General features: G+C 38.7%; 1 protein-coding gene across 1 annotated transcript in view; it reads left to right on the top strand.

Moving 5' to 3' along the window:
- NR6A1 (nuclear receptor subfamily 6 group A member 1) overlaps positions 1–15448 on the top strand; it is a 163194-nt gene that overhangs the window by 29120 nt on the left and 118626 nt on the right. The window contains exon 2 of the mRNA XM_087822906.1: positions 3764–3805. Within this exon, the coding sequence (XP_087679032.1) occupies positions 3764–3805 (42 nt within the window). The remainder of the gene's footprint in view (positions 1–3763; positions 3806–15448) is intronic.

The raw sequence follows: 15448 nt of genomic DNA, 5'->3' as shown, positions 1-15448 counted from the left end.
AATAAAGAAAAGTAACTTTTTAACCTGTCACTGTAGCCAATCACAGATTGAGGAGTCACTGATCTTTTTCTTTTTGCCAGATGCCTATTGGAGAAAAGCTTGTCAACTGGATCTTTCTTTGAATTAAAGAAATTTCCTAGACTTAGAGCTACCTATTGATCACTTGCCATAAAGTAGGTGATATATGTATATTCTCCAAATGTATAGTGAACAAGATGGCTATTTTTTCCTCATTTCAGGAAATAGGTATAGGATAGTTGAAAAATAATGGCAAATCTGGGGTTTGAATCCAACTCTAACCCAGATTCATGCCCTTTTCACTATGCATTTGTCTTCCTAGTTAAAGCCTGGTAAGTGAATATAAGCTTTGCACTAGATTTTAGATGGCTTATGAGCATGCTGATTTGGTGATATATCATTTTAGGAACCAATCTATGTTTCTTGTCTATCCCGTTTAAAGCAATTTAAGTCAACAGCCAAAGACCCTGGATTTCTCAGAACATTTCCTAATCTCTTTAATGTGTTGTAGTCTATGAGGCAGAGGGTTTTGGGGCTATGTTTGTGTATTTATGTGGCTTAGGAGTCTGCTTTTTACTGAACAACTCTGATATCCTTTGCCATTGTGTTGAATTGAATTGAACACACGTTGGGGTTACTTCTAGCAGTGATTAGGATTCTTCTAGTTAGGAATCCTTTTGCTAGCTAGATCTGTTTGCTGAGAATCTGGGTGAGATCCTGAGAATGGTAGCCAGATCTAGCCATTCCATGGATTTGTCATCAGGAGGTAGGATTAGCATTGTTCTTCGTATCTCTCAGGCCTCCTGCTCTATGGGTGGTCTGTAAAACCAGAGACAACTTTATTAGCCAATGGTCTCAGGGCTGGTGGGGGGATTTTAGACATACTTACTGAATTCCGTAATCAGCTCTGTTTGTGATTATTAAAGGAATTTGTTTTAAGGGAAATATAAAGAGTCCTTTTCTTAGGAGGTATCATACATCTGGAATCATGGCATCAAGTAATTTACAGCCTCAATATATAAAAAAAGGTTCAAAACTCACAGCATGGTCATGGCCAGGTAGCTCAGCTGGTTAGAGCATAGTCCGAATATGCAAAAGTTGCAGGTTCGATCCCCAGTCAAGGCACATACAAGAACCAACCAGTGAATGCATAAATAGGTGGACTAACAGATTGGAGCTTTTCCCTTTCTCTCAGGTCAATAAATAAAAATTTAAAAAAAAAGGAATCAATCATAGCATGTACTAAAGTGACATTAGTGACATTTCATCCCAGGTCTTTGAGGAGGATATCATGAATAGGACAGTAGTTACCCTCCTATAATCTGCTCTTTGTTACCACAGACACAGCTCTGGGTTGGATGGGCCCTATGGATTAGTTAGTAGTAGCTCTCATATGTTGAGCTCTGACTTTGTCAAGTACTGTGCAAAGCCTTTACATACACTGTCTCATTTATCAGATCTGTAAGGTAGACGCTGTTGTTAATCCCTATTGGGCATATGTACTGAGAATGTAAAAAGGGTAAGTTTCCAGAGAGAAATCAGGATGCCATTAACAGAAGAAGGGGGCCATGGTTGCTAGGCAGATAAAAGCAATAGAAGGCCACTTTATTCTTAGGATTTTCTTTGTTTTTTAGTCACCCTCTCTTTGTATTTGACCTGGTTACTCTGAGTTCAGAATGTTGTTTGTTTTCAGAAAATGCATTATGCTTTGTCTTTCCTGGAGATTCTAGTATAGTCCCTTCAATTAATGTCCAGAATCTGGGGTCCAGATTAGGGCATACTTGCTTGAAGCAGATATAACTAAACTAAAAATTGTTTGGACTAGAATTTAGGAGAGGTCTAACTTTATACTACTCTGCCTCCCAGTGCTTTTGTACTATTTTTGAGTCAGTTTATATTAAATGAATGTTTATTCTCAGTTTCATTTCTGGCAGGATGTTCAATATTGAACCCATGTGGAATGATGAGTTATTTCCTCATTGCCTGGTATCTCTCCACAGCTTTTCTGATTCCCATTGCCTTTATGTAGAAAGGCTTTAAAGTTTCTCTGAGATGAGTCTTCTCAGCATCTCAACCATTTTTAGCAGCTTTTAAACTCTGGTGTTCCAGATCAGATTTTCTTATTTAGACCTTCCACACGCTTTTAGGGCTAGACTTTCTGATTCTGTGACTTTCTTCCCCCAGACTGTGACTTAGAGGCAGACTTGTGTTTTCTGTGTAGTTCATTTGAGCATCTTCATATCAGCAACTGTTTGGTTGCATCTTCATATCAGAACATGGTATGTTTGGTGAATGCTGTGGCCAAAACATTCAGGATTGCAAAGGACTTTCAAAGTTGTGGTGTTTAAACAGTTTGCCTACTACTTGAATCCCTCTTCTCAATCTGACTCCCAGTTGCTGGTCTAGCTTTCGGTTGCCTAGCTCTGATGACAGAAAATGCTCTCATATTCCTCTAGTCTTAGTTTTGTTCCATAATTTTTAAATTTACCATTGAGATACTACAGTTGATGTGTTTTTTTGTTGTTAATCCTCACCTGAGGATATTTTTTTCTTTTGATTTTTAGAGAGAGTGGAAATGGGGGAGAGAAAAAGAGAGGGAGAGAGAGAAACACTGATGTGAGAGAGAGGTATCGATTGGTTGCCTTCAATCCCAACTGGGGCTGGGATTGAATCTGCAACCCAGGTACCTGTCCTTGACCGGGGATCGAACCCTCCACCCTTCAGTGTGCAGGCCAACTCTCTAGTTACTGAACCACACAGGCCAAGGTGACAATTGATGTTTATTGAACAGCTACTTTGTGCTAGGCTTATGAGAGGGAATGGGGATACAGCTGTGAAGAAGGCAGGCCAGGCCCCTTTACCTGTGGAACATTCTGATAGTTGAGTCAGTTTCAGATATGAACAAGTAATTCCTGTTGATGAGTACATAGAGTATTATAGAAAATTATAATGGGGGGTTGACCTTTTGAGACAAGGTTAAGGGAGGCAAGGAACAGAAAGCAAACTGGAGAAAGTAGGCAGTCAATACAGGAAAAAAGAACTTTTATCAACTATAAACAGAACACTTTCTGTGTGTTTTTCATTTGCTATGCTTGGTTTTTCTTTTCAGTGTGATAGTTACACACCAGTCAGACAGATGTAGCTCAGACCTTTTTGAGCTCAAATATGCTTTGAGAGGTATTTATTCCAACTTGACTACCACACTTATTAGTAGAAGACTTGCTTCCATTTATGTGTATAGGTAAAATTCTTCGGCCTCTGTGAAAATTTTAAGTGAAGTTACTCTGTTTGATATTTGTTGTAAGTTCATATTTTGTATATTTTGCTTTCTTTTGGAAAATAATTGATAATGTTAAGTAGAACATGACAGATATTAAATGAATTGTAATTTTCCTATAAATTTTTATTTCAACTAACTTTGCGTGCTTACTCATAATTATTTGTGCTGCTGTTTATTGAGCTCCTACTGTGTGCCAAGGACTATGCTAAATAGGCATTTTATATCAGAATCTCACTTAATTCTCATTACTATTTCCTGGTAAGTGCTGTTACTATCCATTTTTTTAATATAAAGGTAATGAATTGGAAGCTCAGCAAGCAATATATAGTAGCTATATATAAGTCCAAATTTGACTTGTGAGTCTGAATTTTTTTTTGTACTATATGATATTTGCATTTTCATATTTGGAGTCACCTTGGAGTAATTCACAAATCATAATCTTTTTTCCTATTGTTTTCTCTTTAGGTTTTTGTCAGGATGAATTGACAGAGCTTGACCCAGGCACTAGTAAGTTCTGAATGTTCCCCAGTGTTTGTGACCAAAAAAGGATGTGTGTGTGTGTACTTTTAAAAGTATAACTTAAGTGTCATTGATAGGCCTTATTGACTCAGATTTTATTTTAACTTTAATTTATAATTATGGGGAGGTCATTTTATCTTTTCTAGTTATGCTGTCTATTTCTTCTCCTGATACATTCAGTGGCCAGGATAGAGCCCATTTCATAGAAAATTGGTTTGCTGAAAATTTCTATTTGATTCTAATCTCCTTGCCCTGTTCATCCATCCTCCCACCAAACCAATAACAAAAATTGTGCTGTCATTTATGTACATGTACAACCATATGCCCACAACCACTTTTCTAAAGTATTGACCAGTTTTGGCATAATTTCTTTCAAAGAAGGACTATGCTTGGTTTAGATATTTAAAATTGATAACTTTTATACCAGTTTAATTTCTGAAGCACCTTCATTTACATTCTTAAGGTTAAGATATGAGAGTAACCATTTCAAGGTCTAATTAAATGATGCTTTTCAGGACCATGTAAGTCTTTTTTTTAAATAGTTCATTGATTTTTAGAGAGGAAGGGAGAGGGGGAGAGAGAGAGAAACATTGATGAGAGAGCGCAACATCGATTGGCTGCCTCCTGCATGCCCTCTACTGGGGAGATTGAGTCCCCTACCTGGGCATGTACACTTGACTGGGAATCGAACCAGCAACCTCCTGGTGCACAGGAAGATGCTCAACCAACTGAGCCACACCTGGCCAGGGAAGGACTATGTAAGTCTTTTCTTTTTTTCAAGTATGTCTTTATTGATGTAAGAGAGAGGAAGGGAGCGGGAGAGAGAGAAATATTGATGATGAGAGAGAGTCATTGATCTGTTGCCTTCTGCATGCCCCCTACTGGGGATTGAGCCCCTAATCCAGGCTTGTGCCCTGACTGGGAATCGAACCACGAGCTCCTGGATCACAGGTTGATGCTCAACCACTGAGCAATACCAGCCAGGCAGGATTATGTAAGTCTTGATCATAGATAATCATCTGTGTTCCCAGTGCTCTCAAGATGTGGCATTCATCATTCTCAGATATTGTTATAACTATTAGAAATAGGATGTGGGAATATCCAGTGCATACAGACCTTATTTTGCTATAATGTCAAAAGGTCTAATGATAATTTAGATTGAGAATGTATGAGATGATCTAGAGTTATTTTTCTAGTTCTGATACTTTTTAGGGTCATGGGGCTGGCTATTTGTCACCAATCTGCTGTTGGGGTAAGTGGAAAAGTTTACCTCATCACCATCCTGGTTAATATCATCTCTCTGACATTGTGGATCTTCTCACATACTCCCCCCCTACACACACCTTGATAGTATAAACATTTATATTTGTTCAACTAATACTTACTAATTGCAAGACAAATAAATCCCACAATGTTTATCAAACACAATGGAAATAGATTTGTCTTTCTAGAAGCTGAAAGTTCAGAATCAGTTTTGTAGGTAGTATATGCTCAGTTTACCCTGCTCTGCCACCTGAAATTCCAGTAGCTATGAATGAACATACTATTTTCTCTTTGTTCCTGTATGAATAGCCTTCATTTAGGAGGAGGAAAAGGTAAATTCTTGAGTTTTGGTTCTTTCTTAGAAGCAACTTTGAACACTAGGAACGACATTAAGATGCCCCATAATATTTCAGACAGGACTATACATATCCATAAAACATGTCAGATAATTGACAACTCAGATATTGAGTGTTTTCTCTGCTCCAGGCCCATTTCTATGCTCTATGTATACACAAATAAGCCTAGTTCCTGCCTTCATGTATTAACTGTGTATTGGAAAATATTTTCTTGTCTGGAATTATTTGAAAAAACGTTTTTTAAACCTCTAGTGTAGCACATAATATCCAAACTTATTCTCCTTTTCTGCACTCAGTAGCATTGCAAACGGATCATGCCCGTCTTCTAGGAAAGGCCCTTGTTATTTTCATAAGATTATTATTGGATGATTCCTCGTTCTGGGCCAACTAATTCTAATTCATTTAACATTTCTGCGGAGAATCTCTAGCTAGATGTGATGACTTACAGACCTCTCCATTCCATGAGAATGAATAAATATTGAATCATTTTATATATTGGTACAGAATGGGAATCACCTAAAAAAGTCATTTTTCTTTTAAAAGTTGTGCTTAGCTTATGTGGCTAATATTCTCAATAAGCCCCATATTATCTTTGTGAAGTTAGTAGTGTTTTTATTCTTTCTCTTTGAAGAAATACATGAAGAAATATATAATAATGGGCAGAAATAAAAATTTATTATTTCGATTTGAACCAGTTTTGGGGTTCAAATGATCATAGTCAGCCCTACTGAGTGATGGGAAATCTCAAGACTAAGATGGCCTGTGTTTGTTGTGTTAAATTGGTTGTTGGTGATACTGTAAATTCTTTGGCTTCTGACTGGGAAGGAGTGACATCTCCTATGTTAATACTTCATGACTTTTGCACATAAGATTGAGAACAATAGGGATTTCTTAGTGATGCATCTTGGGAATTTAGAGGCCCCAATGGCTTCCCTAATCTCCACCCCCAGTTCCTGATAGGGAAAGCGTGCTCAGACTTGCTTATTTTAGGCCAGAAAATACCATTGTTGCTGATTTCTTATTGTGCCTTGCAGTGGTTGTAGACAGTAAGTTTGGGACAACAGGTGGGACATGTTGGGACTACTTGAGGAAGGACTGACTGACTTTGTCCAGTTCAAATAGCCTCTTTTTTTTTTTTTGCACCTTTTCTGTGATAGAGCAGATAGGTAGCCATGTTTAGAATATGGGCAGCTCTTCCCACTCTGACTGCCTTCCTATGATTCCTGAGCTTCCTGGAGTCCAATGTTAGGGCACAGGTTCAGGCTAAGTTCATTTCTACAAGAAGCATCTCTGTACCCTGCCTGTTAGCATAAGCTAGGGACAAGGGCAGTCAAAGGTCAAGAGAAGTTCAAAACAGCATAACCTTTCTGTGCTTCTCTTTCCAAATAACCCCAGTCTGCCCTGCTCCCCGAGTTTTTTCCTTAGCCATCGTGTTTACCGTGTAGTTGTAAAACCCAAGAGAACAAGGACTGACTTGATACAAGGGAAGTTAGAGAATAGAAGTCATTGTTGCTTAAAACAGGAGAAATAATTGATTTATGTTTGGGGGCCAATTAGGCTATAAAACAGAAACAGTAAAGGGACCTGTGACTTAAGGACCGCTACTTGCTCTGATTTCTGTCCCACAGACAAGGGGCTCCCCAATAAAGGCTGTCAGCTTACTAGGCTAAATTATTAATTCCTTTCATGCCTCTCAGGGATTGTAAACAGCACATAATACAGGAAAACAATTGATACTGTTCAGTCATTGGCCAGAGAGAGGGTCAAAGGGTAAATAGTTGGATTAGCAACAGCTGTTCTTCCTCCGAAGTCAAACTTTTGTACCTTATTATCTATTTCAGCAGAGTCATTCCTGAGTTTTTGGCCTGTAAATAGTTAAATCTATTTCTCTACTTATAAAATAATCCTATAGGTAATTAGAGAGTAAACATTGACCAAAATTGAAAATACTCATTTTAATTCATTTTCCAGAGTTGAAGATGAGCATTCTTTTTGGTATGTGCTGACTATACTGTTTGATGTTCAGAGGATATTATCCCAAGGAAAGTAACTATTTAAAGTTAGAATAAGTGCATTTTAGCTATTTTTACCAACTGCTTAACGATCTTGGTGTAGCTTGATGAAAAGAAAAAAATTGCCTTTGTTTAAGTTGATAGTACGGCAGTGCATATTCATTGTGGAAAACATTAAAAGAAAAAATATGAACACCCCAATCTCACCACCTGGAAAAAGCCATTGTTTCTTTTTGAGAATATATCCTTTGATTTGCGTCTGAGCTTATTAAAAATATATTTCTTTTTAATTTTTATTTATTGATTTTAGAGAAAGGGATGGAGAGAGAGAGAGAAACATGGAGTTGTCCCACTTATTTATGCACTCATTGGTTGATTCTTGTATGTGGCTTGACTGGGGCTCGAAGCCACAACCTTGGTATATTGGATGATGCTCCAACCGAGTACCTGGCCAGGGCTGAGCTTATTTTTTACATAAATCAATAAATAGGAATCATATATACAATTTTATATTCTGTTCCTCCCACTCAGCATTACATTGGGAACATTGTTCCAAGTCATGAAACATTTTTCATAAATATTTTTAATGGCAGTATAATATTTTATTATAATAACCTTACCATGATTTATTTACCCATTCTCCTATTGTTGGACATTTAGATTGCTTCCAGTTTCTGTACATTATAAATAATGCCACAGTTAACATACTTGTGTATAAATTTTTTGTCTGCATTTCAGTTCAGCCCTTTAATTTTTTATATAAGCCAAACTCTTTTTTTTTTTTTTAAATATGTCTTTATTGATTTCAGAGAGAGGAAAGGAGAGGGAGAGAGAGAGATAGAAACATCAATGATGAGAGAGTCATTGATCGAGCCCACAACCCGGGCATGTGACCTGACCGGGAATCGAACCCCGATCACCTGGATCCTAGGTCAGCGCTCAACCGTTGAGCCACGCCCAGCCGGGCTATAAGCCAAACTCTTTAGAATTAAGAGCATGGGTTCTGGCTTAAGATTGCTTGGCTTCAGTATTTACTATCTCTGTAATCTTGGCTAAGTTATTTACTCTCTCTGACTCAGTGTTTCCATCTGTAAAATGGGGCAATAAAAAGTTATTCCTACTTTATACGGCTGCTGTGAGGATTAAGTGAAGTAATATATGTATTTAGAATAATGCTTGACAAATGGTAAACACTATTTAAAAAATATATATATATTGATTTTAGAGAGGGGAAGGGAGGGGGAGAGAGAGAGATACATCATGATGAGATTGATTGGCTGCCTCCTACATGCCCCACACTGGGGACCGAGCCCAAAACCTGGGCATTTGCCCTGACTGGGAATCGAACTGAAATCTCCTGGATCACAGGTCAATGCTCAACCACTGAGCCATGCTGGTTGGGCAGTGGTAAACACTATTAAGTTTTTGCTATTCTAGGCTAATTGAAATTCTCAGTCTCTGTACTCATGGGCTGTTGTAACTGCATTTTATTCAATTAGACTAGCCTGTGTTTCTTAATGACACAAAGGTAAATCATTCCAGATGTTAGCAGGTGTAAGTTACTGCTTCATAAGTAGTTCCCCCAGAGGAGCAGAGCCTCATATACTGCTCACCACTTTGGCCAAGACTGTTCTTTACCATCTGGTTGACTGTTAGAATATTTTGGGCCCCTTCCCCCAACCAGCAGCAGGTAACCTCCCAAATGACCATCTGCCAACCCATTTATTTAACCTCTTAGGAAACTAAAGAAGTTAACCCTCTGCTTATTTAAAACAAACACTCAGACTATGCACTTTCTCTTTGGAAAGTAGTGTAAGGCCTTATAGAGAGAATTCTGAGGGAAAAAATTTGTGCAATTAAAAATCTTGACTATTATGATTTTAAAAACACTATGTACTTCAGATTCTTGCTAACCTAGACTTTCAAAACATATATATTTTATATATATGTATTTTTTTCTAGTGATAAAGGCCTAGATAAATGAGGCCCTGTTTTTATTTTATTTTTTTAAAATGTTTTTATTGATTTCAGAGAAAGGAAGGGAGAGGGGAGAAACATTAATGATGAGAGAGTCATTGATTGGGTGCCTCCTGCATGCCTCCTACTGGGGATGGAATGCACAACCCAGGCATGTGCCTTTACTAGGAATTGAACAGTGACCTCCTGGTTCATAGGTCGACACTCAACCACTGAGCCACACTGGCCGGATAAATGAGCATTTTAAAAGAAGCTTGAAGGTTAAATTAATCTTTGCCCTCTCTTTTCACCACGCAGGGATCCATGGGTGATGGTAGGATGAACAGGCAAGATAAAAAACAGTTCAGAATAAGACAGCCTAGCACCACTAGCCTGCTCTCTCTGGCTTTGCATTCATTTGTCAAGTGTTTTAGGATCCCACGGAGACTTTTGTGGATTCTTCAAGCTACAAAAGAGAAATATACATTTCAGCTAGTGTAACCATAGGTTCTATCCAAAATTCCAATATTCTCTACCATCTCTTAGTGGGTCCATTTATAGTTGTTGAACTATATTTCTCAGTCTTTGCTCTCAGAGAACAGTTCAAATAAGCCCAAGTGTGGTCTGAAGAGAATAGACTTAGGGCTGCCTGTTAGAGATCAAGGAAGGAAAGAAAATGAACATTTATTGGGTATTCCTTATGTGTCAGGCATTTTGCATATATTCATTGGGAGTGAGAATGGTTATATCATATAAATTTATCTTTTTTAAAGTTTTTTATCCTTGCATGAGGATATTTTTTCCATTGCTTTTCAGAGAGTGGAAGGAAAGGGGGGAGAGAGAAACACCAATGTGAGAGAGACACATCAACTGGTTGCCTCCCACTCGAGCCCCAACCGTGGGCGGGGAGTAGACTGGAAACCCAGGTAATTGCCCTTGACTGGAAATCGAACCCAGGACCCTTCTGTGGGTGGCTGATGCTCTGACTATTGAACAACACTGGCCGGGGCTAAATTTATCTAATTTTAAGTTTGATGTTGTAGTACCTAGTTCATTGTTCTTTTCTTCCTTCCCTGTTTTCTTTCCCTCTTTGATGTGTGTGCCAAGCTAAGGCAGAATGCCTGCCCTTGAGGGACTCTGGTTTAGTTAGGAAGACAGAGACAAAATCTGAGGATATGTGGCTTTATATCATCATCATTATATAATAATGGGAGCTAACATTTATTACACACTAAATGTTTCACATGCATTTTCATTTAGCACTCAAAAAACCTATCTTACAGATGAGAGCACTGAGGCCTGGAGAAGGTAAATGACTCACCCCAAGTATATAGTAGAGAAATATCTCAGACTTTTGAGCTGCTGTTTTAAGTAATCTTTTCTCCTGTCTCTAGTACTCTTGACTGTGACAAATCTCAAAAGCTAATGAAAGAGTTTAAGGCAATATAATGATTTATAGCATATATAATGGGGCTTTTTGTGTATAGAAGAATAAAGACTTTTTCTAAGTGTCATTTGGGCTCTTTTGCATATATTAGAATGATTTTGGACACAAAGTAGAATAATTCACGATGGAGTAGGTTCCCAGAGAAATACATTCTGTGGCTCATGTTAAGAATTTATTCATTTATCAGACAGGTTCTTTCCTGAAAATAAATGAAGATAAGTTCACAAATTTCCCTTGTTTTCCCTTTAATGTGACCTTTCCTCCACAACATTCTGTTAGTGATTTAGGTATTTTGCATTCATAAAACTGTGTCAAGAGCTTGCTTCTAAAACTTCACCTGAATCTGCTACATCACTGCTAGATCAAGTCTCCTGAATGTGACCTTTTGCTGGGAAGATCTAACACTGGGCCTGGATTTCTGATAAGGATTCTTTTGAACAGGGTGGGAGTGGCATGAGATCCAGAGCTTAGGCTGAGCTCTCATCCCCTTGACCTCTGCCCCTGTTTCAGAGTTTATACTGACTTGGTAGGGACTCCCTATGGAGCCAAGAGTTTAGGGCTTGTTTACAATTGATGAAAAGATAGTTGCATTCAAAAGCTCTTGTTGGGACCTTGGATAGTCATGGATCTCTGCCATTATCTCTGGTGGGTGCAGGGAATGAACATATGGGTCTGGAGATTTGTAATGGATGACTGAGAAGGAATGAGAAGAAACTGACCCTGGATAGGCTGCTGAAATTATTCTTCCTAAGGGAGCAGTACTGCAGTAACATTTTGAGAGCAGAGAAAGATTTGTATAAACCTGTGTTTTATTTCATTTTTAAAAAATGCTGAAAGTGCTTGTTTAAATTCAGTCTGATAACAAAGGGAGATGTGTGGGAATTCTTCTACCTTTTTTGATGTCTCACCAAAGAAAATTTGCTATGTTAGGAAAATGTATCAAGTAGTGGAGGGAACCCTAGATTATCACAGCTCCCCTCTTCAAAGTTACGTAGTTTTACAAATTAGTATTTTCTCTAAAAAATCTTGTGGTGCTCTATGTATGCTGAGGAGAGTATAGCGACTCAGTCCCAAATGAGTCCTCACATGCTTTTGCTTTTTCTTTTTTTAAATCCTCACCCAAGGATATTTTTTCCGTTGCTTTTCAGAGAGAGTGGGAGGGAGAGGGGGGCAGAGAGAAACATCAATGAGAGAGACACATTGATGTGAGACGCATCGATTGGTTGCCTCCCGCACGCACCCCAACCTGGGCCTGGGCTTGAACCTACAATCAAGGTACGTGCCCTTGGCTGGAATTGAACCCCAGGCCCTTCAGTCCACAGGCCAGCGCTCTAACCACTGAGAACGGCTAGGGCAGTCCTCACATGCTTTTTCTGGGCACACTTTGGTCAACTAAGACAACGCTTTAGCCTCTGTACCTGAAATTACATATCTTTCTGTGTGTGTGTGTCCAATACTTGTTTATAGATATGAATCTGAAGGAAAAAAGCATCTTTCTTCTGAAGGTGCCAGTCGCTGTGAACCAGAGGTGAATGAATACCTTCTCTATTGGCGAGCACAGGGAAAGATAAGCACCTCAGATAGTGAGGTTCAGAGTGAAAGTGCGTTTCATCCTTCTTACTTACTAGCACAAAGTCCCATGTCTAAATGTAGCCTGGCCTATAGGTGTATTTTGTTTCACTCCGTAGATGTTTAAATAAAAGCATGTTAGTTGCCAACATTTAAAACCTGCAAGCGTTTCATAAAAATTTGGGTTTCTGGCCTTCTTAATAAACTGGAAGATCTAACATGGCCTGCATCTCTATGTGGCACCTTTTGGCTGGAACAGAGAAGCCTGCTCTCTTTAAATGAGCATGCATTCTGAGGTTGTCACAGACCCGTATGGCCTCCTTCATCCATTCATGTTTCCTGTCAGTCTCCTGTCGGGATTTGAGTTTGCAACTTATATTCAAGAATGATAATCGTCAGTGCAGATGGTGTGAGAAAATGGGAACTCTTAGGAGAGTAATCTGATATCTGTCAAAACTGAAAGTGTGGAGGTTTATTTATTTAAAATATATCTTTATTGATTTCAGAGAGAAGAAAGGAGAGGGAGAGAGAGAGAGAGAAACATCAATGATGAGAGAGTCATTGATCAGCTTCCTCCTGCATGCCCCCGACAGGATCGAGCCTGCAACCCGGGCATGTGCCCTGACTGGGAATCGAACCCCAATCGCCTGGATCCTAGGTCAATGCTCAACCACTGAGCCATGCCTGGCTGGGCTGTGCAGGTTTATTTTTGCAGGTTTAGCATTTTAAAGTTTAAAATTGCAGATTTAACAGTTCATAAATATTCATAGGTATTTATAAGTATTCATAGGTATTTATCCTATAAGAAATGACAAGTATGCAAAATGTATAGTCACAGGTACTCTTTTCTCTCAGCATTTATAATAGCAAAAAGATTGGAAACAGCTCATAAGTTTAATAGGGGCCTGGTTAAATGGATTGTGGTTATCCATGCAATGGAATACTATAGAATCACTGAGGAGAAGGCAGATTTTAGCCTGGAAGAAGATACACTGAATTGTTTATTAGTGATATCTTTGGGCAGATGGGATAGTAGGGTAATTTTTATTATTTCTATATTTTATTTTTTAACAAGGCTCTTATATTAAGATAAAGATACAGTATGTTTTAAAAAATCTCTGGTTCTCATTTCAGCTGCCAAGTTTCCAAGGCAGTTCTGCCAAATCGAGCCACTTGGGCTCCATCTTCCCACTTAGATCAGGATTTTACATTCCTAATTCTCTTACCTTGAAATTGCTCTAAGGAAGGGGAATCAGCGTTTTCAAGTAGCAGGAACCATCTTGTAGCCCAAGAACAGGGTAAAAGCCTAGATTAGCATTTTCAGGCTTCCATTTGCAGCTTGGCCTCCTTTTCAGTGTCAGGCTTGACACTGTGGTACTATTGAGAATGAAGGGAGTCTTAGCTTTTCATATGAATTGTGCTCCCCTGGCAGTTGCAGGGTTATGTTGCTAAAAGTCACCCTAATGCAAGATAGCATGGTGCACTGGGAAAATGAGAGTGAGTTTGCATCTTTGCCGCTTCCTTGCTGCTCATAATGGATTATCCTTTTTGAAAATTGAACCAGCCTGGCAATCCTGGGGTAAGCTTCATATAGTCATGATGTATTAGAATTTTTATATATTGCTAATTAAAGTTGGTAAATTTTTTGTGGGTTTTTGTGATTATGTTCAGAAGAGTCAAGTCGTCTTTCTTAACTGCTGTGCCATACTGCCTCCAAAAGATTTTTATTTTTATTTAACTCATTATTTTGGACATGTTTCTTTTTATTTGTGTGAACCTGTTATTTTTTTTTGCTGACTGGTTTTCTGGATGGGTTTAGGAGCTCTCCTTCTACTTCAAGTTTAAAGTCTCCATCTAGTGGTATCTTCTGGAAGCACAGAGGTGAGAACCTGTGGTAATGCATTGGCGTTTATTCCTATTTAGTACACTAGGTGGCAACAAGCCCTAACTGAAGAATCAAGAGCAAGGAATCAGAAAAATACAAGAAAACAATGCTTGTAAAACTCATAATTAAACAATAGAGAGCCAAGATTTTGTGAAAAATAATACTGCTTACCCCTTAGCCTCAAAATCTGAGAGAAGGAATGAGCCTTTAGCGCATTCTAAGAGCATGTATGAAAACTCTAATAAAATTACATGGAGGACTGGCCAGGTAGCTCAGTTGATTAGAGTGTTATCCTGAGATGCCAACGTTGTGGGTTCAATCCTGGGTCAGGGCACATACGAGCATCAACCAATGACTGCATAAATAAGTGGAACAACAAATCGATGTCTCTCTCTTTCTGTCTCCCCCCTCTCCTCTTACACACTCTCAAATCAATAAATAAATTAAAAAAAATATGTACTCCGCCTCCTTTTCCTTGCCTTTCCGACTTGCGAATCTTGACTTACTCAGTGGCTATCCAGTCACTTTTCTTTAACTGCTGGGGGAATGGAGGGATAAGGGGATACAGTTGACCCTTAATGCTAAGGGATCTGAGTTTAGGGAGTGGGGGCAAGAAGGATCTGCTATTATATCTAAGAGCTGAAAATCTACTTCCAGGTAGACATCAGGAAGACAGCCCTCCATGCTATCCCTTGGTCTGAAACGCCTTTCCTTGGGCACGAAGAAAGGAGCTTTTATGAATGTTATAGTCTAAGGTGTGGGTTTTCCTTATAAAAACGGAAATTGGGAGAACAGAGATTTTCCTAGACAAAGAATTCTTTAAGATGGCATTGAAGGTCAGTTAAGGGAAGATGTGATTCTAAGAAGCCATGGATAGAATTTTGGGGTTGTGAAAATTAGAAGATAATGGGTGGGGCGAGTTTGTAATATTTAACTGAAGTAGCTAAAAAGAGAAAAGGTTTAGGAGGACAACTAGACTAGAAGCAGTGTGACCTGGCAGCCTGGAGTTCCTTGCTTGGCTGTGGTAGTGATGCCAGCTTTTTTTTATCACAGCTGACTTAGGCGGGATCTGTTACCTACTTAACCTGCCTGTTTCTGCTTTCCAGATGAGAATAATTCATTGGCAGTTGAATATTATGTACA

This window comes from Miniopterus natalensis, chromosome 12, assembly GCF_054644295.1.
Source record: "Miniopterus natalensis isolate mMinNat1 chromosome 12, mMinNat1.hap1, whole genome shotgun sequence".
NCBI classification, from domain to species: domain Eukaryota; kingdom Metazoa; phylum Chordata; class Mammalia; order Chiroptera; family Miniopteridae; genus Miniopterus; species Miniopterus natalensis.
The sequence above is the reverse complement of the archived record's forward strand: the minus strand, read 5'-3'. Positions and strand labels throughout refer to the sequence as shown.